The following is a 27005-nucleotide window of genomic DNA, read 5'->3' on the forward strand; positions in this document are numbered from 1 at the left end:
CAAATAAGTGCAAATATCCCCAAATGCAAGACAGAGTCCTCAGAATCTTCCACACAAGAGAACCAGCCAACATTTCACATTGCTTCTTCACTATTTGCTGTGTTTCTCACAAAGAGATCATTACCAATATAGCTGTACTGTCAGGCAATACAAGTTCCCAGTAGAGAAAAAGAAAGGTGGTACAAGTTTAAAGCCATATACGTAAGCAGTAATGCCAGTACTCACCAGTCTATTACACACATCTCACCCTCTTCTTTCAAGCCACAGGAAAAGAAATCATTTTGCCTAAGAATAGCACTTAGGGAGCTAAGAGGTCAACCATCTCCATCCTGTGATGACCAAGAGGCAAATTCAGTTACATGCAGCCTAACTAAGGCCAACAGCAATTAATTCATGTAACTGATAGATGTTTCTGGGCTCCTTGAGTCAAATTGTGCTATTTCAAGCGAGAGGATTGTGACAACAGCATGTGAAATAATTAGGGGAAGTTTTCAGTGATCTCTCAGCACTGACTTCCCCAAAACATGTTGTTGACATTACAAGGCTTCAGATGGTTATTGCATCATTATTTTGGTGTTTATGTACTATATCCTTTGATCCTTCTCACTTCATCTCAGGTTTTTGAAAAGGAGATTAGTTTGTCAACCCATGGCTCAAGGAAAGTTTTAGAGTAACACTGAACTTTGCCTTCTGTAAAGATCTGTGACCAGACAGTTATTGACATTAGCAGGATGGTTCTGCTGTTAAGGCGCAGAATAGGAAGCCAAATTATCTAAATTAATTGTTCAGCACTTAGGCCCAGACCCATGAAGAGACTTAGGCGTAGCGAGGCTGAGGGTTGTAGCACTTACCTTTTCAGTACCTGGAAAAATCACAGGAACAGCATTGCAATACACAAAGCCTGAGTTAGGTGCCTAGACTTCTATACACTGAAGGTGGGGAGATAGGTGCCTTAGACCATAGTTTCTCAACCTGTGGAACATGTACCCCTGGGGGTACGTGAGACACAGGCAGGGGGTATGTGGCAAAAAACCCAATGAAGGGAGGTGGGTGGCAGCTGTGCAGCCAACTTCTGGAGAAGGCAGGCAGCAGCCGCCTGCTTCCCGCCCAGTCCCACCTCCTAGCTGGAAGGTACACGGCAGCCACCCTAGTCCTGGGAAACTAGGTGGCAGCCAATGGCTTCTTGGGATGCCAGGCAGCAGCCGCTGGCTTGGGTCGCAGCTGCTGGCTTTTCAGGAAGCCGGGTGGCAGCCACCCATGTCCCGCCCGGTCCCAGTTCCCAGGTGGGAGCCCAGCGGCAGCCTCCTGCGCTCTGTGGGCTGGGCTCGCCGCTGGGTGGCTGCCACCCATGCCCCAGCTTTGAGCTGAGAGACAGCCTCCCGCACCCTAGCTTGAAGATGGGCAGCAACTGCCTGCTGCCTGCCCACATCCCCAGGTCCCAGCCTGAGTGGAAGCCTCCTCCACCCCAGCTCGGAGCAGGTGGCAGTCACCCACCTCCTGGGCTGGCAGCCAGGCGGCATCAGCCTGCAACTTGCCCAGGTGGCAGCTCCCCTCCTCAGCTCAAAGCCCGGTGCCCAGAAAGCCAGGTGGAGAGCCCAGCGGTTTGCCCAGTTCTGCAGCCAGGCTTTACCCACAGGCTTATTTGTCAATTTCACTGCTCTAGTTGAGCAGTGAAATTGACAACTATGACAGCCCCAGATTTTACCAGTATACAAATGTTAAGAGGGGCCCACACAGTGTGATTTTCCCCATGCCTGCACCCCCTAGGGACAGCCATGGGGAGCGCTGCTATCCACTCTGATGGGCCGCTAGTGCCTGCTCAGACCTCACAAGTTCCCACCTGTGTGAGGAGAACAGCACATGACCCCGCCATCAGGCCACAGTGATTGGCTGGCATTGATCTTTGCTCCTATATAGAGGAAGGGGATGAGGAAGGAGGGGAGAAACAGCAGGGGGTTTTGTGATCTGCTACAGCCATACAGCACTGCAGAAGTCTCCTGCTGTACGAGAAATACAGTCGTCCAGCGGTAAAGGGGGAAAAGATTGTATTTCTCAGAGTGGGAAATTGAGTGTTGGGGTACTTATTAAAATTTTCAGAAGTTAGGGGTACTTGCTATTTAAAAGGTTGAGGAAACACTGCCTTAGACTGCCATTTACAAAGGGAGCAAGCTACCCAGGGAGCTGCCTAAGGTAGCCAAGGGGAGCTGCTGAGTGTTAAGTGCTGGATGTGTGCTAAGCCCTGCCTTTCTCTCAGAGATATGCGCCAAAGTCCGGCTGTGGGGAGGCACTTAGCGCTGCTAGCGATCCATGAACTGGCAGAAGACCGACATTTGGCCACCTCAGTTGTATTCGAGGCCTGAAACAAAATGAGGGGGGCAGGGGAGGGAAGAGGAGGATCTCCCTTATAACCTTTAGCCTAGTGGATATTGTTATGTTTGGATACTTGGAAGTTACTTGCACTTAGAGAGAAACCAGCAGATAGGAACACAGGGAGATGTAAATACACACGGACTGAGTTTTTTTTCTCCTACTCTAAGACCAGACAGAACTGGTTTTTTTTGCCGAGTTTTAGGTGTTTGTTCAGTCCTTGATTTTTAGTGTCTATCAAAGTAATGAATTTAAGCTCCCAGGATCATCTTTTGAAAATGTTGTGCAGGTTTCCTTTGAGGATGAAGACTGAAAGGTCAGATGTAGAGCAATCGCTTTGTGGAAATGTCCACCCACAGGAGACAGGGTGTTCTTGACTTTTTCCTGTGCGAATTCTGCTGAGATCGTAGTGATTGTCAGGTTTCACATAGTTGCTAGTGGGGCATTTACTGCACTGGATGAGGTACACCCCATGTGTAGGACCCATGTATCTTGAAAGGTGTGTTGTGTTTTGATCATTGTAGCAGTGGAGGTATCTCTGCGGGTTTTGCACCTTTTGTCTGGTGCCACTTTGAGTTGATGTGTTGTGGTCTGTGCGGAGCTTGCTTGTGATGATGGGGGGTTGTTTGAAAGTCAGAAGTAATTTATTAGACAGATTGATCTAATATAGTCTAACCAGTCAAGTACAGAAAAGTTAGAAGGTTTGAGTGAGCAAAATGTTTAAAATGTTAAAAACCCACAAAATGTTGTGGGTTTTTATTATTTTGATGCCACTTAAGGTTTTTTTGGTAGAAACACAAGTACCAGAATAAGAAAAATAATTCAGAAAGTGTAGCATCTACTGTCAATTATGTATATGAATGAAATTACCATAATGTCTGCTAAACTCCTAAAAATGTTACTGTTCACACATGACATACACAGCCTCCTGGTTGAAATTAATCCCCATGGCCTGATGTAATAATACAATATGGTATTTTAAATTTTACATTTTTGGTCACCTTTTATATTTGTTAAGTGATCTTTAGTCTTGTTGGGTACTGTGGGTTTTTTGCTGTGCTGGGTGTTTTCAGGTCTTTTTCTTGTTGTATTCTATTGGGAAGAATAGAACTAAAGGTCTAGTTTGTGCTGAATATATTTCCTCCAACATTCGCCTTAAATCAGTTGTACATGGATAGATAAAAATGTTCTTTTTTAAAAAAATGGAACTTAATATATGATGTATAAACAGGATGTGCCCCTATTTAAACTTGAAGGTTTCCAACATCTAAGGTGGGTACCCTTAGATCTTAGACCCCATCTACCCCTGCTTCCCCCCACCCCTTAAGTTTGCATTGCTACTAGTTACATATGTTCCTGTGTAGTGTTAAAAATCAGCTCATCTCAATCACAGAGGAGGCTACATTTCACTGGCGGCTGATCCTGTTTACCTGCCAGGGGTGTCATAAGTCAAAGGCTTGTCTTCATGGGAAAATTTACCAGTATAATTATACCAGTATAATTGCTCATATAGATACTCTTATTTTGGAATAAGAGTGTTCTTTGGGGAAGCTATATCTGTATAACTATAACTATAATTATGCTGGTAAATTTCCACATGTAGACAAGGTCTTTTATAAAAGCCCAACCCTTCAAATCCTTATGCCTGGCAAGTAATCTTTCAATGGGGTTTCTAACAAAGGGCTACTTGCCTGCCTAAGGGGATTACAAGATAAGACCCATCCTATTTTATGTGCTTTGAGATCCTCCAAAGGCAAATGCTGTAGTGAAAGATAATTGAAATAGTTAATACAAATGTCTATTTTTTAAAAAGTGCCAAATAAGTTCACAACTGACGAGCATCCAAATGAGAGTCAGGAGGCTCTGAATCACATTGATGAATAAGGGGGCCTATTTAACACAGTTTTATCAAGACCCTGAGATCTGAAGAACAGTCAATGCAGAGGATGCACAAAGGTCCTGCCAAGTCAGGCAGCTTCATTCCACAGCAGACAAAGCGTTGGCAGGCATGTTTCTAGCATGCTGAGCCGATGACTATCCTTGATCAAAGCTCCCTTCAGAACTCTTAAATAGCCAGTAAGCAAGGTGACCTTTTGCACTGACAGGAGAAGAGCCAAGAGAAATGCTGACTTGGTGTGATGCTTCTGCACCGCCTTGCACAGTGTTTCTCAATGACCACTAGCAGATCAATGAGCCACAGCTACCTACTGTGCTTTGAAAACACATCCAACATTCCCCTTTTATTCCTGTTCCAGCCCACAGCCATTTGTCAGTTTTAAACAGCTTTAGAAAGGAATTTCACAGGAGAAAGAATAGCTGGAGAGTGGGGTAATGAAGATAGCTTCTACCATATTAGAAAAACTCTAGCAAGGTTGGCGAGAACTCATCTTTTCACCTTTTCCCCCTTATATCTGGTCCAATCAAGTAAATCCTCCAAGCAGACAGCTCCCATTCACTGCAGTGGTTGTTCAATAGGTGGAGCACTTGGAAAAGTCAACGTCATTACTTGTAGGTGCCAGTTTTGCTTGTCAGAAGAAATAATCCAGTACTAACCAATATTTTTGTTAATGCTTGGATAACAGAGCGGAGAGTACTCTCATAAAGTCTGCAGATGACACCAAGCTGGGCGGGGTTGCAAGCACTTTGGAGGACAGAATTCAAAATGACCTTGACAAATTGGAGAATTAATCACATTGACAAAATCAAATTCAATAAAGACAAGGGCAAAGTACTTCACTTAGGAAGGAAAAAAAAAAAAAATCAAATGCACAACTACAAATAACAACTAGGGAATAACCAGGAAGGCAGTACAGCTGAAAAGGACCTGGGCGTTATAGGGGATCAGAAACTGAATATGAGCCAACAACATGATGCAGTTGCAAAAAATGGCTAATATGCTGGGGTGTTGTAACATGGCTAGCTGCCACCTGAGCACCCCCTTGTGGCCAGAGGTCACTTTACAGAACCCTGCCTCTGTTTTCTCCTTCTTCCAGGCCCTTTAAGAGCTCGCTGTCCTCAGGTAGTTCAAACAAATCCCCCCTGGGAGTCTTCCTTATTGAGTCCTCTAGTACGATCTAGCCCTCTGACCCCGATGGCTTTTACAGTCACTGCTGGGCTTCTTTGCCTGGAGAGATTTCTTCCCCTCTCTCCTGCTTCTTCAGTTTTTTCCCTCATGACTAAGGGTACGTCTACACTGGAATAAAAGACCTGTGGCATGGCTGTGGCTGGCCCAGGTCAGCTGACTCAGGCTCACAGGGCTTGGCCTGCAGGGCTAAAAATTGCTGCGTACATGTTCGGACTCAAGCTGGACTGTGGGCCCTTTCTGCCTCAGAGAGTCCCAGAGCTCAGGCTCCCACCCAAGCCTGAACATCTACACAGCAATTTTATAGTCCCACAGCCTGACTCAGTTGACCCAGGCCAGCTGCAGGCGTTTAATTGCTATGTAGCTGTACCCTTATGGCCCTGCAGGAGCCTTCTTGCTCCCTGCACACATAGCTGCAGTTTCCTGGGCTTCCTCTCTTCTTTGTGACTTCCTGCTCTTTTATATGGGGAGCCCCTCATTGAACCCAGGTGTGGCTCATCATGTAATCAGGGCAGGCTTAGCCACAGGCTCTCCAGCCTACAGGCAAGCCACCCTATTACAGGTGCATTAACAGGCGTGTTGTTTCTAGGGCAGGGGACGGAATTGTCTTCCTCTAGTCAGTGCTGGTGAGGCCACAGCTGGAGTACTGGGTCTACTTCTGGGCACCATGCTTTAAGAAAGATGTGGATACATTCTGGAGAGTTCAGAGGAGAGCAAGAAAAACGATAAAAGGTTCAGACAATCTGCCCTTTGAGGAAAGGGCATGCTTTTAGTCTTGAGAAAAGAAGTCGGGGGCTCTGATAGCTGTCTTCCAATATGGTACGGGCTGTTATAAAGAGATGGTGAGCTACTGTTCTCTATGTACCCTGAAGGTAGGACAAAAAGTAACGGGCTTAATCTGCAGTATGGGAAATGTAGGTTAGATATAAGAAAAACTTTCTAACTATAATGATATTTAAGCAGGGAAATAGGTTTCCAAGGGGGCCTGTGGAATCCTCATCACTGGAGGTTTTAACTAACAGGTTAGACAAACATCTGTTAGGGATGGTCTAGGTATACTTGGTCCTGCCTCAGTATGGGGCTGGATTAGATGACCTCCTGAGGTCTCTTCCAGCCCTACATTTCTATGGTTCTGTGCTGGGGCAGTGGACTGGAAATTCTGTGACAGCTTAATTTAAGTAAGCTGCTGAAGATTTGAATTAGTGGAATATGAAAATGAATAATACAAAGGGCACAGGAAAGCCTGGGTTATTTATGTATTAAATTCAACACCTGCAGAGGCATGGGACGCATTAGCAGACTGCACATAAGCACATCTACTAGCCATTTCTACAAAAGTAACTGGCAGTTAAATAGTCAACAGTTTGGCAGAAACAGGGTCAGTAGAACCGGGGGGGGGGGGGAATGGCACCCACACAATGCCAACATGGGGGGGGTCTGCCCCCATGTAAACTCATGCACACACGGGGGATGCGGCTAGAGGCAAGAGCAGGACCTGGAGAGCCTGAGGCAGCTGTCATGGAGCCCAGGATTTGGCCGTAGACCAGGTAGGAACCACTGGGATCCCCCATCTCATCCCGGAGCCAGCTTCCGACCCCCACTCCACTAGGTCTCAATAGTGCCTCTCTCCTCCTCCTCTGCCCCTCCCCCCCATTGTTTCTTTGCACCAGTTGGTTTCCATTCGAAAGCTTCATATGGGAATCTATGTTGAGATGCAGAGCCCATGACCCAGCACCTCCTTCTGATTCTGGTGGAAACGAGCTGCTGATTGGTGAATTCTCTGATCTCGTCACTGGTACTGAAGTCTTTCCGACCAATACTCGGAATCTTTCATAGGCACTAAGTTCTGTTTTGGTAGCGCTCCCGCTGACCATGGTACGTTAGCACTGAGATTACATTTGAATGGAAAGTTCTCGGTTTTGTTCTGATGCTATGCACAACCCCACTTGCTACACTTTGATGGAGCTGTCGATTCCACACCTGGATAAAATGGGGACGGCTGAATGCAAGGCTAACGATCTAGCCTGTAAGACAGACTCACTGGTTACAGAAATGGAACCAGGCTGCCATTCTGGTAAAAATGGCTGCTCAGCTTAGAGTACTGCTAACCCCTCATGGTCCATGAAGATTCCTAGTGAAAAGCCAGTCTTTGGAAGCCAGGATCTTGTAAAGTTTGATTCTGGCAACAAGAAAACACTTTAAAGTAGCCTCTACTGCATGGCCCTCCATTTTCCACCACCAGACACATGTACTTCTGTGACAGTCTGTACCCCTATGTTCACCCCTTTATCGAGACTATGGTAAATTTTGTACAGACTGTGCTTTGTAAGGTATCATTTGAAAACTCGTAATATGCTGATCATTATTGTCCTGGTAAAATGTGTGACAATACTGTATGTAAAGTTATAAGATTCTACTCCAGGATGTTACTAAGACATATTCCAAATCTGGGGAAGTAGCCACAAACCAGTTCCTCAGAGACAAAAGGCCTCAGCCACATGTCAGCAAAATCAAATGGACCATCACCTTGGTCATTCTCTGGTCGGAAAAAAGGTGTGAGTGAGAAATTTACATCTTGGCAAAGAAACAGCTGGAGGTTCCCATCCCCACAGACTTTCTGTCTCGTGAACCCCAGCTGAAGATGATTCTCAAAGAAGAGGAAAAAATATAAAAATGGGGAACAGATGCTCCAACTTATTCCTCCTTTTTCTCTATCCATGGCAGCCACAACACCTGAGGAACAAAGAAACCGCTTTAGACTGAGGGAGGGATCCTATCTGAAAGGAATTCAGCCAGTAAGATTGCTGAAGCATGTGGGGAGAGACTTTTGCTTTGAATTCACTTAGCTTGTTAAGTTAATATGAGTTTTGCATTTTACCTCTTATTTCTTTGTAACCAGTTCTGACTTTTATGCCTCATTTCTTGTAATCACTTAAAATCTATCTTTCTGTGATAAACTTGTTTTATTGTTTTATCTAAACCAGTATGCTTGGATTGAAATGTTTGGGAAACTCTATTTGAGATACCAGCATCTGGCATATCATTTTCTGTTAATAAAATGCTGGACTTTATATGAGCTTGTGTTGTCCAGAAGGCTGGGCAGTACATGATGCACATTTCTGGGGGAAAGTCTGGGGCTGGGAATTTGCTGGTGTTGCTCTGCAGTGTAATTCAAGTGTGGCTAGCCATATCACTCATATCAGATAGCTGGGAGTAATTAGCATGCTGGAGGCTGTATATGAGCAGACCAGGAGTGGTTGCTCACATAGCAAAGCAGTGTAAAAGGCATCCCAGGTTGGAAAATAGAGAGGACACAGCTGTTAAACAGTCTAGATCGTACCGAGGGTAATGTCACAACTTCTCATTAGCTTAACTTCCTGACACACAGAGACCATCCATCCCCTTCAGATTTCTGCCACATACGCCAGCCCTCTCCGTTCTGTATTCACCAACTGAAATCCTTGTCCTTGCCCATTGCTCTGGCCACATCACATATGTATCCCCTTCTTTGAATCCCTCCACTGGCTCCCCATTTTTCACTGCATCGATTCCTTGTCCTCATTCTATTCATAGTTCTCTTCCTTAACAGTTATCTGCTCTAGGCTCATCGCATCACCTCCTGCCCCTTCAACCAATGATAGCAGCCTAATTGCCCGTTTAACTAGTCCTCCAACTCCCACCTTTGTGCTTTCTTCCCCACCAGAATGCCTGCCTTGCACTAGTCCATAAAGGCACTAATCTTTCTTTCAGATGTCATCCTCAGGACCCTCTTGTGCCTGACACCTACAAGCAACTGGCCAGCAAATAATGGATGGGGTGGAGGGGAGCTGCATAGGTTTGTTTAAATCCTCCCCCCAGAATCCTAACAAGCCATGTCCTTGACCACGGTGCATGTAAGTTGTATCCTCTTCTTCCTCTCTTCATTCCTTTTTGTCGTCTTAGCTTGAAAGCTCTTTGATACATGGATCATCCATCTGTATGCTTATACGACCTTATCAGTAGAGTATCAGAGCACTCTCCAGAGGCACAAAAGAGGCTAAGTAACTTACAAGATCACATAGGAAGACTGTGATACTTGTTTTCTGACTGTTAGAAGGATGTTCTTGTGATTAAAGCACTAGACTGGCTCTTGTCTCCATGTTTATTCCAACAGCATAGAATCCAAATCCTCACTAGAGGCTTTGGGCACTATCCCAGCATACATAAATGATGACCCCTGATTTTCTCACTGCCCTAAGATGCTCCCAAGTTATCTGCTACTCCCATGGGACCATCTCCCTTACAATTTCTCCCCCTCCCCCCCCCACTCCTTTCCCTTTTCCTGCTAGGGCTTAATAATATGAACAGGCACTTGTTTATAAAAACAGTCAATTGCTTGAGTGAGCTATACAATGTGGGGACTGGGGAAAAAGAATCACCTAGATCCTTACATTACAATGGGAGTGATGAGAGGTATATTAGAAAATCATGAGCATGATTGTTCTTGTTTTTGAGACACCTTTAAATGGGCCTCAACTTCCAAACGTGCTGAGCACCCATCCTGTGAAACTCAGGCCCCTTTAAAAGTGTCTTAAGTTGGGCATCTAAGAATGAAGGCATCCAAAAATAATTTAAAAATACTTTTGAAAGCATTGGCCATTGATCTTACACCAAAGGTTTGAACAAGCAAGGCCAAGAAAGGAGGAAGGTGTGATGGAGATAAGCGTAGCAATGGCAGGGCAAGGGATCTTAGAAAAAGAGACAGATCAAAGCTTCAAGGCAGTAGAGAGGGAGTTACAACTTAAGTTGTACTTGTTAACTATCTATTAGCATGGTAATCATTACAACTTGTATTTATGGAGGATCCTGCAATACCATGGCTTTGGGCACTGTATCAAAACAGAACCATGAGCACTTAAGACAGTTGAAAGTTATTGAACCTATTTCTTTAGATTAGCCAGGAAGAAGGAAACTGTGCATCTCTAACTGCAACAGGCTGCAAGAACAAGAGCTTCTGGCACAGGTACAAGAGGCCCTACATACCACTTAAGCTTAGTACTGGAGCAAAAAGAAAAAACAAACTAACTGCTGATTTAGATTGTAATGCTTGGGAGGGAAATGAAGTGATGGGAAATAACGTAGTTATTCAGGATCTTGAAAGGGATTTCTTGAACTGTTTCTATAGAAAAACACATCAGACTAGGGAGAGGCATCCCCATTAATAGATTTATCTGCTCAAGCCCCATAACGTAAGTTTGAGGCAGCTCATCTATCTTCAGCTAGAGACTCAGCCATACTCAGCAATTCGGTACGCTGGCAATGTTGATTTTAAACAAGATTATTTCCCTTAATGTCAGCCTGCAGCAAGCTGGCCCAATTACCTGAGACAGTGCAAGAGTGGGTGCTTGTTAGAAGTGTATGAAATTATTCCATTATGGCACATGCTGTGCTCTGCTTCCTTTGAGATTATACAGGATGTCCTACCCGTCCATTCAAAGACTAAACACAGCTATAAAAGTGGGTCAGTTAGCTATTGCCTCATAATACTTGTTAAAAATTACACCTTACTGCTGACTTGCATTGAGAACCAGAGCATACTCCCTACAGCAACCACTGTAATCATTAGCTTCTAAAAAATGAAAATTTTACTACTTCTTTGTCTAAATAAGTAGGCAGAATATTGATAAATCAGGGTGGTGGAAAATGTAACAGTCTCTATAATGGAAGGCAAGTATGATTAAAAAATATCCCTTCATATTAATTTTGTGGTTGGGTAAAGCACTCTTGCATATTCACACACACCAATAAACTATTTCTAATACTAATAAACTACTGCTATTTCTTACCAATTTGGTGAAAAGACACTTACTGAATAAATGGATGCTTAACTAGTATCATGAAGCAGAATAGGTAGAGATATTAGGTAGAATTAGAACACACCAGTAATGAAACATAGGTGAGAATTTCTAGAGCAGAATGCCAGAAGTAATGTTTATTCTGATGGCATTGCTTTTTATTTATTACAATTATGGCACACACAACATTCATAAGCACCTGCTGGTGTGTGGCCATTTAAACCTCAGTAAAAATCTTCCCCTGCCCTTTTCTGAGATTGCATTCACTTTCCTCGTTGTTGAGATATGATTAGGTACCTGAAGAAGAGCAAGCCACATACAGGACAAATATTTTCACCATCCACACAAACCTTTTCCCTCTCAATGCTCTCTGACCGACGGTTGCCAGCAAAGCATAGCAGAGCAGCAGACTGATTTTTATCTCAGTTTGCACAACTGCAGCTAGCATTACAGCCAGCTAGCTGCTTCAGCATCCCACTTTTGCAACATGCTTGAAGACCCCCAAATGAAGTTACATTTTGCTAACCCAGCTTGAAAATGGAAATAAATGGCCCAAACACGCAGGTGTGAGGAGTGTCCTCCCCGGGGGAAAAGAGGCTCCAACCCAAAAACAGTGGGACCACAAGCCTAAAAACTACAGGAAAAGAAGCTACAGTACTGATATATAAAGTGTGTGTATTCATGACACTACAAGCTTCAGCATACACCAGATGTAAGGCCTAACACAGTTTCTGAAGTACAAAATTGCAGAGGGCATCAATAATGTCCCTCTCTCCATCTGAGAATGAATTTTAAGTGATGTTAATGTTGCATTCCACCATAATCATACACAATATCCCTCTCCTCTATATGTAGATTCAGACTACCGCACAGTTAAAAAAATAAATCAGCAGCTACCTATAAGTACAGAGGATAAGTGTTATTTTATATTATACAAATTAAGGTACTTTTTTTTCTCTTTACTTTATGCTCGACTCTCCCTGTAGTGTGTTCTGGGATACTGTATAGGCAAGGGTTTTAGGTTCCTAAAACAAGCTTCAGTTCACTTCCAATCTGCATTCTCTTGTGTGTCCTAGACGTTCAGAAGCCAAACATATGTGGAAGGGAAGTTGCATGAACTCCTCCTATACAGGGATCTTGCGTTTAGTTTTAATTTCTTACAAAGGAACAACCGAGGAATGTAGAAATAATTATCTTGGCAAGCTAAGCAGTTGCACTTAAGTAAACGCAGTTGACCATGTCACTGGGTTTTAGTCCACTAATAACCAGATTTTCTTCCAGGAATATTCTCCAATTGTTTACTTTATCTACTCCTTATTTAAGGAAGGCTCTGCCCACACTGGCAAGGTTGAAGGAGCTGATTTCATCTTTTTACAAGTCCTTTCTTGCTACTAGATGAATGAGCGATGACTTACTCAGAAAAACGGATATCAGAATGAGATTAAATCTAATACAAAAGCTTCTTGGCTTTATACACTCAAACCCTTCCTCCCACTCACAACTGATATTAAGATTTTTATAACATAGTAAATTGCTATATCGTATTACCAAAACCAAAACCAAGCTGCTTCATTGTGTTGGAGGCAGACAACAGGCAACAAAATCTTACAAAGATTAAATGTTAATGTAGACCCTTTTGCTTCCATTTCGCAGCAGCCGCCTGCCTCCAGTTGTGGATTTCGGCTGTCACAAACCAAACAGACCAATCCATCACTTATTTTAGTTTTGGCCATGATCGTGAATGGCATCTGAGGCCTATCTGGGGACATTTGTTTTAAACAGAATGCTACTAGCACACATGTATCATGTTAGTGTGGTAGACATGCTAAACATACTAAAAATTATGAAATTTTAGATGAAAGTTATCCACTTTACTCAATCACAAAAACATGCATTTTTGTGACATTATAACCCAAATGAACTTACCACAACTGAGTTGGACACCTTTGGAATTATGAAAATGCAGAACGTGACACTTAAAAGCCTTTCAGTTGATCTTTTACTGGGTAAGAAAATGAGTGCAGGCATCAGAGTTTCTCCTGCTACAATTGAAGGCATTCCAAGCATTTACACAACGGAAGAGTTTCTTGAGCTGCTTTTCATGCTTGAAGTTACACATTCTTGCAGGTGAAGACCCAGTCCTGAATTCTGGTCCCAGCCAGTAAGAACAGGAAGCAATGAGTTTCTAAAATAGTTTTAAATACAGTTATATACTGCATGCCCAAAATTTACAACAAGATTAAGGATTAAAGTGACAAGAGGAGATTCAGAATTAGAGGTGCAATTCTCTTTAACCCATCCTATAGTGCACATTGGCTAGTGCTCCAGACTCTGTACGCTAAGCCTAGTGAAGTTTTCTACTGTTAAGTTTCAAAGCTTGGGGGAACTTTAAATTATTCTATTGTCACGTTCCACTGGAATTTAACATGCAGAAATCATTCACATTCTGCAAATGTCTTCAACAGCGCTTTTAACTTCTAAGGAGAGTACGACACAGAGGCCATTTGGTGCCAACTGGCAAAGGATTTACTGTTGGGTAACAGCAACCCTTGGCAGGCCTGACAAACTCACTATCCCCAACACACTGCTTTCACAGTATTGATTCATAAAGAATATAATGGAAGGTCTCTAATAAAAGCTTGTCATGCTGATCCTCATCATTGCATGATGTATGGATGGATGATATGTAAGGAGTTGTGTATATGTTTGTTTTTAAGTCTGTCACCAACCAAAGAGAAAAACAGTTTTCTTCCAGACTGGAGCTAGGAACTCTATTCACCTGTCTATCTCAGTTCTCACATAAATTAAGCAATGTAAACTAACACTATAGGAGCTCAATTTACATATAAACAGGAGTATGGGAAGACACCAGTGATTAAGCCTCAAAGGTTGTCCTCTTTGTAGGGGGCAAAAAAGAACTTTGAGGATAATAAATAGAATGCAAGGAGACATTTTGTTATTCATTCACTGAGGCAAACCCCTGGCAGAGGGAGGACTTCATGAATGCTTGGATTCTGGTGTCTGAAAGTGGCTACCTCTGTAAAAGACTGAATCTTTGGGGAAAAATCTATTATATAGGAAAGGTAACCATTGATAAGTATATGTAACCATTTCTGTTTCCATTATCCTTCATCACTAGCTCTTAAACCTTCATCTTTGACAGTGAACTTATGATTGTTTTCATTAAAAGTATATCTCAGTGCTATGCTGTTCTAGAGGAGTTGATTCTCACTTGAATCAAACAAGCTAGTTTATACACTGTTCCTGGGGGATAGCCAACTTGGTAATTTCCATGGATGTCCAATGACAGGGGCTGGATACTACAGGAAACACTTTCAGAGGAGCTTGGATGCACCTATTGTTAACCTGTAAAGCAAAGTAAGGGCTGGCAGAACCCAGAGGAGATTGTTTGAGTGGCCAGCAGACTGGTGGTGTCAGGGAACTGACATCCAGTTAAGCACTAGCAAGTCTTCCTCTCACTACGGGCAGGGGGATGACAAGGTGACTCTCAGTCCTGGACACCCTGAGCAAGCATCACAGAAAGGACTTACACAGGAAGATGTGAAGCATAAATCAATAGCATTAATCAGTGCTGCTGGGCAAGATGGTTTGTTGAATTAGGTTTGCAGCTGGCACACTCAACGTCTCCAATTTTGCATGTTTTATTGATGTGAAAGATACAGAAATACTGACTCTAATTAACATGCGGTGATTGTCACAGATAGCACTGCCTCCTACCTAGTGCAGTTTAGCTGTGTGTGCACTTTAATTAGTCTTTAAAATTATTCCTGGTCAGCCCAGGCTGTGAATTGAGTAGCAGAAGTGTGATATACCCACAACTGACTCAAGGGTTACTGATGCAGCCAAGTGTGCTAGTTCTGTGCAGAAACTAACATACCCAGAGATTTAAACTCCCTTCTTTCCAAAGTCATCCAGAATAAGGGATTCAGCTGACATTTCCCATTCATTACAGGCTACAGATGTTTTGCTTTCAATCACTTCAATACTGCCTACACTAATATCCTGGTTAAGTGGAGAATACCTGCCTCTCATGGCTTTTTATTCACTTGATTTAGAGCAAGATTTTGACCACGTCTAATGGGGATTCCTCACTGCTTCTTTCATGTGGAAGCTGTTGAATGTAGATGTAATGAAGAATCAATCGTTCCCAAACCTTCTAGGTCAGGGCAAGTTTTCAGAGGAGAGTATTCACTGTATAAGGATTTTATAGGCTCGTTTACAAATATATGAAGATCAAGGCACCTCAGTGTGTTTGCATCATGTGCAGGAAACCCAGATTTACTTAGAATGACAAAGCAAAGGCAAGTGATATTGTCAGCATTTCTTGTGGGGATGGGGGTGGAGTCTCATTTCTTCACAGCTTTGATGCAGTCTTGCCAGAAAGCATCTTTCTGAGTGCTTTGGAATTGTCTCCTTCTGGTGCTGAAGGCCACCTGTTATGATCTAGGAGAAGTGATACCAAGAAACAAAAACACTTAATTCATCTGTGAAATTAGCCCTCTATTCTTATATCCTTTTACCCCGACACCACCCTGCCCAAGTTCCATCACTGGAAGACACTATCCCATCAACCCATTTTTACCTGGTATTTCCCAACTGGAGGAATATAAGCTTTGACCAGCATCCACCTTCACAGTTTCCCCAGTTATAAAGGACGCAGCAGGAGAAAGCAGGAAACACACTGTAGGGGAGACCTAACCATGAAGAATTATGCCAGTTACTCACGCAAACTCCTGGGGATTTGTGTCTGTTACAAAGAACGTAATGGCTGATTTAGGCATGAGACACCTACTGAGGCATACTCATTTTGCGCGGATGCCTGAACTTTCAGCTAAGTTCCCCACCACAGTCATGGCCACCATCTAAGTAATACAGCTTAATAAAACACACCTTTTAAGTTGAGCGGCAGACTTTACCTTCCATATTGAGGCCAGAAAAAGATTTAAAAAGAGGACCATTATTTTGTCACAGAAGAGACTGTTCTTACTAATCAGATATTTGATTGCAAGACAACTTAATCCCTTATGCTTTTACTTTCTGACATTACGATTCAATACTTTCAATTCTTTTCTCATTTAGTCAGCTTCCTTTGTAACTAAATTGAGAATTTAGTTCACCAGGAACAAGTACTTACACTGAGAATTTAAAATATATTATATGTTTGGATAAGCCTACTAATGAGATGATTCTTTTTAAGTCCTCAGGCAATTCTTTGTATACTATTGCACCTTTCTCCAAGCTCTCCCTTTTCTAGCACCCCCAACGCTTCAATATTAACCCTTTATTGTCCTCCACAGACTATAATGGCCTCAGGGCAGAGGTACAGGAGATAGAATCAGTGAACATGTTGTGAAATGCATTACCTCCTCAGGAATCCCCAGTCTCTTGGCAGGAATCTTTTGGATGGAGTTTTTAAACAACTGTTCACCAACTTCTTTATAGTTTGCAACAGCGGTTTCTGAAAATATTGTTCCCTATATTGAAAACAAAAAGCAAAGTATTGTTGCATAAGTTGAAACTCTGAAAAGTTTAAAACCTTGACATGTTTTTACCATCCAAACAACACTTGGCTGTGAGTTTTTTCACTGGGCTTGGACAGAATAGTGAGATAATTTAGTTATAATGCAGGTAGCTATTAGCTTCATTATTATAATGGTGCCATTCAAGTCATTAGTTACATTCAAAATCCTAGTATTCCTGACTCTGTAATTAATTCCTCAAGCTCAGTTCAACAGCTGCAAACCCTGGGTATAAAATCTGAACCCAAAAGATTGTTTTTGGAATTACAAATATTTAAGATTTGCTTACATTGGAGGAGAGCAAACTAACTCAAATAGGACGGCTAAAGGTTGTTTCTTCTCTTACAGACCCCTAGACTGGATATAGTGTGTGTGTATTATGGCACCACCCAGAGGCCCCAGCCAGATTTAGGACCCCATTGTGTTAAATTCTGTACAAATGCACAGATTGAGACTGTCCCAGCCCTGAAGATTTACAATCCCCTTAATCTAGAGTGGAAACAGATAAGTGATGGGGGAGGGAAGATCAAAGTAACAGCAATGAGAACACAGGGTCACAAGACCAGTTAAGTGCATAATCAGCATGTTTCAAGACTGTTTTTTAAACAGGAGAAATGTTCTGAATTCCAACAGAAATTTTCCATATCATTAATCCACAGTGTGGCTATTAAGGTGATAGGAGTCTTACAGGAATGTGGACCACAGCTTTTTGGGAACTAGGGGAATAGTATTTAACACACAAGCAAGTTATTTAGTTTAGAAATGAACTTGGCTTCCCTCATACATGTTTCCCTGGTGCCCCTGCCCAGATCTTTCAATGAAAGGTTCTTGGCGGTTACCACAAAAGAGTTGTGCCCATACAGGATTGTTGTGATTTCAGTGTGTCTCCTGATTACAATATGGATTTTCATAATTGACACAGTAATGAAACCATTACAGGTTAGCCAATAAATAATGTCCTATAATGTTAATACATAATTTGGTATTTCTGACAATTATAGTAGTGTGCACAGAGTACATGATGTATTAAAATACAAGCACTATGAATTAAAATATATATTTACTTATCCGAGATTCTGCTTGGCATATGCAATACTGTGTAATTGATATGATTAAATGGATAATGATTGTCTTTTTAAAAAGCCAGACACACACCGTGTCTCATTACACACCAAACTGTTAGGTTTATTAAGTCTTGGGGAAATAAATTAAGAAACAAGGCAAAAATCTCCACATTTAACAGTCGTTCAGTAGGTCTCATTGCAAATATATGATGAATTCAGCTTCACAGGAGCCAGAATACAGCCTTTACCCAAATGCACAGACCTCTGAGGAAGCTTGAGTTTCTCTACCTGAATGGAGTTGCACTGTGTGCGTCCAATTAAACAGCCCATCCCAAAACCAACACAACAGCTTGTTTCAGGACAGGAAGCTTAACTAGACACACACCACCCCTACATGCGGAAGAACGAGCCCCTTAGAGGCCTGTTTTCCTTTGACTTCTATAAGGAGAATGCAACATGGATTTTGAATGGGAAAGTACTGGGGAAAATTCTGCTCCTCCCACATATCTGCCATGGTAAATAAATCAAATCTGCAGAAATAGACTGTGGTTTAGGGTGAATCTTACAACTAGAACTGAAGCAATATTAAAATTCAAAGCTAGGCCTGATATGTCTTTTAATTCACAGCAGCATGCATTAGGAATAGACAGTCTTTCCAGAACATTATTTAAACCAATTACTCAATACATAATTAGTTCCCCAGTGATCTGGCAAGCATGTTCTAGCTAACCACTACATTGGATTCCTGCCTACGTGTAATTCACTGATATGAATAATGAACAAGAACATATTCTTCTATAGTGAATTCTTCTGCATTCTCCAAACATCCATTTTTGCCTCAAAAATTACCCCATATTACATGAGAGGAAATTATGACAAAAGAGATTATGAACCTGTTTGACATTCTACAAAGAGAGATTCTGTGTCAGAGCTGGGAACAGAAGTCATTTCTCAACTCTCAATACTTGCTCCATCACCAAGCACACCTGAACCACACACTCATATACCCCCATTGAAATACTGAGCATTGTGTAAGTTTTCATAATGTGCTTTTCAAAGGCAGTGCTCCCCCTTCCCTCCCACAAGTGTCTTTCCATTAAGGAAGAAAAGTGGGGAAGTGCTAATGTAAACACCGAAGAGGAAGTGATTTCACTGATCCTATGTTCCTGACAGACAGATCATCCAGTCATTTCAAACAGACTCAGAGAGCCCTGAAGATGTTAAGAACACTTCAGAGTGGTGGTGCTAAATGAAATTGAGAGTTTCGAAGCAGACACAAGGATTTCAGCCAGACAATATCCATAAATTCTAGATTTCTACCCCCACCCAGTTGGCTTTGAAAAATCTTAAACCTGGGAATACATTGTTAATAAGTCTGATCATACTGTGTGCTGTTACTTACAGGAGCAACAGAGTTGATTCTCACTCCACTGTGGGCCCACTCTATGGCTAAACTCTTGGTTAGGTTATCCACTGCAGCTCTTGCTGCTCCAGTGTGTCTATCATGGAGAGAAAGGGAAAGAATCAGTTTTGACAGATAATGGAGGGGTGAGAGCGCGCAGTGTTGAGACTATAAGAAAAATGTAAGTAACATAATACAGTAACTACAGAATTTATGGCTGGCCCAGCCAGTTAGGGAGTTGCATCTTCTATCTTACTAAGCAGACTTCAACAAGCTTTTCCTCTTAAGGATCGGTAAGTGAGTCAAGAGGCAGCTTTGCTAAAAGACTAGAGGTCGTAAGATGGGTGTGTGAGATAATACAGTGAGGGAACCCCAGTGCATACAACAATTACACAGCTGGACAGTAGGTCAAGTGCAATTGAAACCCAGAAGTTAATTTGCCAATAGTCATGTGAATCTATAGAAGGACAAAACATGATTAACAAGCCAGACAGTGCCCCTTAGCGTGACCTGATGAAACCTCTTACTATAAAACTAAGGTTGAAGATTAGATGGGGTTCAGGCTCTCCAGCTCTGGGTTTAATTCCCAAATGTGGTACTGCTATATTCTCAGCAAGAGCTCGCACATCCGTCAGTTCCAGAGCAGAGGACTTCAAATTGAAGTGCCAGCACCACCTTGTGGATCTCTAAGTTATCTTTACAGTGACTAGAACCAGCCAACTTCCAGCTCTTAGATAGCAAGTCAAAAAAAAAAAAAATTACAAACAAAAAGTATAACAAGTGTGTTGTGTTGGTTTGTCTATGAGAAGAGGGTCCAGCAGTGCAGCCTCTGCTGAAGTTGTGTTATGATTGGGAGCTACTTATGAACTGTGTGTGTGTTATTTCTACCTACTGCTCCTGATCCCCACAGCAGAGCCTTGGCACCTGTTACTGCCAAAGGATGCAATAAAGGAGAAGGAAAACTGCTGAAAGCAGATACACATTATCAACAGAGAAGGCACAACACTGAACACACAAAGGAGTACTGTACTCATCAAACTTACTCTGGTATTCCCACTCAGGAGTAGGGGCAGTATAATTACTGGTCCTGTCTTCTCCACACCTTACACCAAACAAAACACTGATGCTGTATATGAGAAGGTCACTCCACAACAGATATCTGCATGGCGGGGATTGGGAGAGGCAGAGTGAGGCTACCACAAGACAAGGTCAGAACATCGTAGGAAAAAATGCTTAACCTTTTTTGTAACCGTTGTTCTTCGAGATGTGTTCCTCGTGTCCATTCCATGTTAGGTATGCGCACACTGTGTGCACAGTTGCTGGAAATTTTTCCCCTAGTAGTATGCATAGGGCCAGCTCTGGCAACCTCTGGAGCTGCATGCATATGCACCAGTATAAGGAGCACCGCTGGCCCCATGCCCTCTCAGTTCCTTCTTGCCAGTGACTCAGAGTGATAGGAGGGCGGGTCATTGAATGGACATGAGCCACACATCTCGAAGCATAACAGTTACAAAAGGTTGGTAAGCATTTTTTCCTACCATGTTCCGACCTTGTCTTGCAGATAGCCTCACTCTGCCTTACGAAAGGCTGGTAACCATTTTTTCTTCTTCAAGTGCTTGCTCACATCCATTCCATGGTAGGTATGAAAATATGCCTCCTTTAGATTGAGGGTGGCGTACCAGTCTCCTGGATCCAGGGAAAGGATAATAGAGGCCAGACAGACCATGTAAAATCTCAACTTCTTGAGATATTTGTTGAGGTGACGCAGGTCCAGGATGGACCGGAGCTCCCCTATTGCCTTTGGGATTAGGCGGTATCAGAAGTAAAACCCCTTTCCCCTCAGATCTTATAGGAACTTCCTCCATAGTTCCCATGTGTAGGAGGGACTGAACCACCTGGACAAGCAGTTGCTCGTGAGAAGGGTCCCTGAAGAGGGATGGGGAAGTGGGGAGTGAGGGAGCGGTGGACAAAAACTGCAGGGTGTACCCAATGTCACTGTGTTGAGGACCCAACAGTCCGATGTTATAGACACCCATGCAGGACTGAAGGGCGACAGATGGTCCTGAAATAAAAGGCAGGAGGAAACAGAAGCATTGGGTGGTACAGTGGTGACTGGTACAGCGCTCACAGGTGCCTCTTCAAAAGACCGGTTTAGGCCCGTCTGAATACCTCTGAGTGCCCGATGGGGGGAGTGGGGCAGAGGAAGGTGGGAATGGGTAGTGCGGTTTATAAACCTTGCTCTTTCTTTTATAGGGCTCGTATCTAGGGATCCCTGAAAATTGCAGGGGTTACTGAGGCCTGAAGTGCTTCCTGAAGTCCGATAGAGCATTCAGGCCCTGGGAGCAAAGGATGCCCTTGAGTCTTTTAGTCTATAGTATCTGTGTGCTCCGAGAAGAGAGTGGATCGCTCAAACAGGAGGTCCTGGATAGACTGCTGAGGAAGGCCAAGGACTGCAGCCAGGAACGTTGCCTCAGTGTGACTGCAGAAGCCATTATCCAGGCTGCCGAGTCAGCTGCTTCCAAAGTCACCTGCAGGGAGGTTCTGACCATACCTTTGCCTTCCTCCAAAAGAGTTCAGAACTCCTGCCTCGACTCTTGGGGCAGGGAGTCCTTGAAGTTACTGAGGGAGTCCCACAGATTAAAACTGTATATACCAAGCAGTGCCTGCTGATTGGCAACATGAAACTGGAGGCTACCCATTGAATAAACCTTTCTACCGAAAAGGTCCAGCTTCTTGGTGTTCTTTTGTTTAGGGGTAGCACTCAGGCATTTTGCAGAACTGTTTTGCAGACACGGTATTTTCTCTTTGCCCAGAGAGGAAGGCATCTGCCAGAGGGTTCGGACAGGGCCCATTACTGCTTCATTGATAGGTAGGTAAGGCAATCTTGGCTAGGGCAGCTGCAGCCAGGATATCTATGAGGCTAAGAGAGGTCTCCCTGAGTTCTTCCACCTCTAAGCCCAGGTTTGATGCCACCCACTTTAGTAAGTCTTGGTGGGCTTTGAAGTCGTCCTGGGGCAGTAGATTACTTGGTCCCGCTGGGGTGGATGAAGAGAAGAGTTGTACCAGGGGAGAGGCTCCTTCCTCCTCCTCCACCTTGTTTACATCCCCTGGCGGCAATTCCTGTGCCTCAGTACCAGGGTTGATACTGGAGTTGGGGTCCAGTGCCGAGTGGGAGGGCATGGTGACCTCTTTTTCCGACGCCACAGAGTACGAGTAATACGAGGGAGGGCCCTGCACCGAAGGGAACCTTCTGGGATTCCAATAGGGCCAATGCATTGGCCATTGACCAGCTGGTCAACCCCTGCTGGAGGACAGGTGCTAAAGCCTGAGGGGGGTAGCCTGGATGCCTATGGTGACCCTTCACTTGCACCTCTTCTTCCTGCGACCACGGTGGAGCAGCGCCAGCTTCCACCTCTGTCAGGCACCAGAGCCCTGGGGACCGATGCCACACTGAGAATTGGTATCATGCCAGGGACTGGTACCGAGCTGGGGATCGGTGCCGTGCTGGGGACAGATAGTGTACTGGGAATCGGGACAGCAGTGTCATATGGGGCTTGCCCCTGGAGGGTGCCCTAGGGCCTGGTCTGTTAAGGTGGTCGGTGCCTCCTGTTTCTGCCAGAAGGGGCTGTCAGTGCCCAGTGTCCTGATGGTGTTGGAGGAACTGACAAGGACAGTAGGTCTCTAGCTGCCTGGAAGGCTTCCAGCCTTGACGGGACCACCAGGCTGCTGATCATACCTGGAGTTGACAGGGGGTCCTGCACTGGACTCGACGTTCCCAGGGGAGTCGACAGTGCCGACATAGGTCCTGGGATAGCAGACTGGCCCGGCTAGGATCACGCTTCCTCTGTCTGCGTGTTGCTTTTTGTGCTTCTTCCTCGGCACTGGAGATGAAGAACGGTGCCGGGAAGAGCTAGGTGCAGGTGTTGCACTGTGCACCGAAGCCAATGTGCTCAATGCGGAATTGGAGCGACTGGGCTCGGAGGCAGGTTGAAGGGCGGCTTCCATAAGGATAGCTTTTAGTCTTATGTCTCGCTCCTTCCTAGTGCGGGGTTTGAAGCCCTGACAAATCCGGCACTTATCTCTGCCATGCGACTCCCCCAGGCACTTCAAATAGTCAGCATGTGGGTCGCTGATGGGCATGTTCTTCCCATAGGAGGTACAGGGTTTGAAACCCAGGGACCAGGGCATACCCAGCCCCAGGAATGATAACTCTCCCGACAACGGGGACTTATGCCCTGCTACTACACTAACTATTTACACTATTATATACAGCAATTATAAAAACTATATACACTAAAAACTATTAAGAAAAACAAGTAACCACTGGGCAAAAGCCTTGCGGAGGCAAGAGAGAAGCGTTCCAGCAACCATCATGGGCGATCAGAAGGAAGTGAAAGGGCATAGGGCAGTGCTCCTTATACCAGCACATATGCACATGGCTCCAGAGGATGCTAGAGCCAGTCCCACAGATACCACTAGGGGAAACATTTCCAGCAACTGTGCACGCAGTGCGCGCACACCCAACATGGAATGGACACGAGCAAGCACTCAAAGAACACTCCTTCCCAACCAATCCCCCATGACCCAAGGTCATGTTACTAGAGACAGCTGAACCAGTCAATCCACAGTAGAAGAGGCCAGCGACACTCTCCACGGAGCAAGAGCAGAAGCAGTGCAGAAGTTGCATACATAGAGCTCACAGGCAGCGCTCATTCACATTACAACTTTAACAGCGGTTGCACTTATAGGCTATGTCTACACCATGCTGCATTACAGACCATGGGGATGTGATCTACTAAGCACACGAGTGTTGCATGCTAACTGCCCAATGTGGACGCTGTTGGTGTGAACTAACAGGTACCTAGTCACAGTGATACAATTCTCTTTCAAACAAGCCTACTAATTCACCCCAGCAGCATCCACACAGGGTAATTAGTGTGCAACAGCTCCTGGTACACTGTGCAATTCCCACCCTTATAGCCCATACTGTGGCACAGTATAGACAAGCCCATGGTTTCATATAGTTCAGCTTGTGTGGAACACAGGTTTAATCTATTGCTGCAGCTGCCTCTAAACTCATGAGGAATCACTGCACATACAGCAAAAACAGTGTCAAGGCAGAGCAAAACACACTCTTCCAAGCCCCTGTTGCTGCCCAGTGCGTGAATATTTTCTGTAAGAATATCTCTTGTACAAAAAGGAGGCCCTGCTGGGGTTGCTCAGCTGTAAGTTGTTAATACTTCTAGGTCAAAAAGGATAGGGAATGTAAATAATCTTACGACATGCCAGGGAACCCCTTCACCATGACAGCTACAATGTTGACAATGGCTCCTCCGTGCTTCTGCATCCAAGCATTGTATACTGTATGAAGGGAAGAAAATAACCTTCTCAACATCTGCGTCTTTTCCAATGATTTTTTCCTAATGATTAGAGCAGACAAGTGGGAGCCAAGACTTCTGGGTCTAGTCCCAGCTCTGCCACAGACTTCCTGTGGGGCTCTGTACAAGTCACCTTGCCTCCCTAAACCACAGTCCCCACATTTTGAAAACGGGAATAACAGGTATGTGATGTGAAGAGCAATTTATTAGTGTTTGCAAAGAGCTTTCAGAACTTCTGGTGGAAGGCCTAGGATCTTGATTCCTACTAAACTACTCTGCATTCATAATAACTTGCACTTCTCTAGAGCAGTCTATCCAAGGATCATAATGCATGAGCATCAAATTTAGCCTCACATCCCTGCTGAGAGATAAGTATTACTCCTATTTTACCGGCAGGGAAAACAGGGACAGAGGCTAAGTGACTTGCCTAAGGCTACACAGGTCTGTGGCAAAACCAGAAATAGACCTTTTGACTTCAGGCCTGGCTTTAGTCACAAGGCCATCCTTCCACTCTCTTCATAAAAGATATAATATTTATTTAGTTTAGGATGAGATTCATAGAAACAGACATCCAACGTGATGCAACTGTGAGCAGAGGAAGGGGTGGGGGAACAACAGACAGCCTTTTAAAATTATTTGCCTACTGGTATTTCTTGCCACATCCAATCCTCACCTGCTTTACAGCAGTAGAAGGTCCCGGTCAGATTAGTTTCAATGACAGCATTCCAGCCCTTTGAACTGATGGCTTCAGCAGGACTGAAGAACTGGCCCCCTCCATTGTTCACAAGGAAATCGATCCTACCATGCAGATCCAGCGTGGATTTCACCAAAGCTTCCACCTAATAAAAGTAATTTTTAAAAAAATACGTAAGAGGTCTATGAGTTAGCCTGTCTATCCCCATTTTAGCAGTGTGTGCTCTCCATCTACAAAAACCATGAGTCCAATGCCATGACCAGCCTTCCACCAGAACTCGGGTTGTGAGCTTAGCATGACAGCTTTCGTTAATGAAGGATTGAGCTGAGTACATATTTGGATGGGAGATCTCCCAAGAATAACCCAGGTGCTGGAAGTGTCAGTATTGAAATAAAGGGAACGTGCTGGAAGTGTCAGTATTGAAATAAAGGGAACGTTGTACTATTGAAGCTTAGGTTTTTTGATAAATGGTAAAAGTGAGGCATGCAAACTCAAAGTTATTAAGAAGCCTATGGCACTTTTTATGAGATCAGGGTCCAGGCCAAATTCCATATAAGGCTGATGCCTTCCAGTACTTCACTGCCATTTCAAATGGATACAATATTTTAAATTCAACTTCTGTTCTAAAAGTGGCCATATTGTGTTGCTGGTCATAATGGCTACTATATCCCACCCCCAGATGGGGCTGCACTTCAGTAGCTGAGGGAGTAATCTTTATACATACATAGCTTCACTGTCTAAAGGACCTTGACGTTTGCTCAGGACACTAATGCATCGATAAACAACAATAAGCTTTCTCAAGTGAAACAGGAGGTTGAATTGATTGCATCTCCCACAGTCTATTTTGGTTACTGGAATTAAACAACATCATAAAGGAAGAGGCGAGAAAAGAATAAAAAACAGTCCTAGCATTCTCTTTAACTGCCGCCAAAGGTATATTTGACTAAACAAATGGGTCCCTATCTGACAGGAGAGGAGTGGGAAAAGAATACTTGTATTCAATGACTGTAACAGAGTATTAGAACAGACTGTTTATTGTAATATACTACCATGTTCCAGAGGAAACCCTTACAGCTCCCAGTTGAGAAAAAGGTGACCTAACATGTCAGCGAGCCAGAAATTCTTAGATTTAATGCCACTTCTGATACTGACTCTCAGAGTCTTGGGCTAGTCACTTAACCTTTCTGCCTCAGTTTCCTTATCTGAAAAGTGTACCTTTTCATACTTAAAGACTTGTCTACACAGGAGGGTTAGTTTGCAGTAATATGTAATGCATTATCGTGCAATATGTAAGCCAAATGAATAGCGTGCACCTGGGATGGCTGTGCCCATTCAATTTGTATGTTTGTGTACACACACACACGTGTTTGGTATGCGTGGCAGCCTGGGAGGATATTCCAGAATCCTTTGCTTCATTGCTGACCCGTGTGCATTCTAGGATTTTTCTCACTGTGCACTGTTGGACGCATAGCAAAAGCCAGGCAGAAGGCAGTTGAATTCTGGGACATAGGTTCAAATTTTTAAAAAATCCCATGATTCTGCTCTCTCCTTCCCAGACTTCCTCTGTTTGTGGGTGGGCTAGTGCCATTTTTGAATTGTGGGCAGCCAGCATGGACCCAACAATGCTCTACGCTGTGTTAGTAA

General features: G+C 43.8%; 1 protein-coding gene and 1 long non-coding RNA gene across 2 annotated transcripts in view; one reads left to right on the forward strand and one right to left on the reverse strand.

Annotated features, from left to right (window-relative positions):
• Positions 1–1944: 1944 nt before the first annotated feature.
• On the forward strand, positions 1945–22011 carry LOC137167770 (uncharacterized). The gene is made up of 2 exons (XR_010924188.1): positions 1945–2027; positions 21543–22011. It is a non-coding gene; the product is annotated as an uncharacterized lncRNA (long non-coding RNA).
• PECR (peroxisomal trans-2-enoyl-CoA reductase) overlaps positions 11386–27005 on the reverse strand; it is a 31097-nt gene continuing 15477 nt past the window's right edge. Inside the window, exons 3-8 of the mRNA XM_067570051.1 lie at positions 25341–25506; positions 24569–24650; positions 19290–19386; positions 16668–16778; positions 15887–15998; positions 11386–15747 (exon numbers count right to left, since the gene is read on the reverse strand). Of these exons, the coding sequence (XP_067426152.1) occupies positions 15659–15747; positions 15887–15998; positions 16668–16778; positions 19290–19386; positions 24569–24650; positions 25341–25506 (657 nt within the window). The 3' untranslated portion in view covers positions 11386–15658. The remainder of the gene's footprint in view (positions 15748–15886; positions 15999–16667; positions 16779–19289; positions 19387–24568; positions 24651–25340; positions 25507–27005) is intronic.

The sequence above is a fragment of the Emydura macquarii genome, unplaced genomic scaffold, assembly GCF_026122565.2.
Source record: "Emydura macquarii macquarii isolate MOO-44397 ecotype Brisbane River unplaced genomic scaffold, CSIRO-AGI_Emac_v2 contig_2988, whole genome shotgun sequence".
Classification (NCBI taxonomy): Eukaryota; Metazoa; Chordata; order Testudines; family Chelidae; genus Emydura; species Emydura macquarii.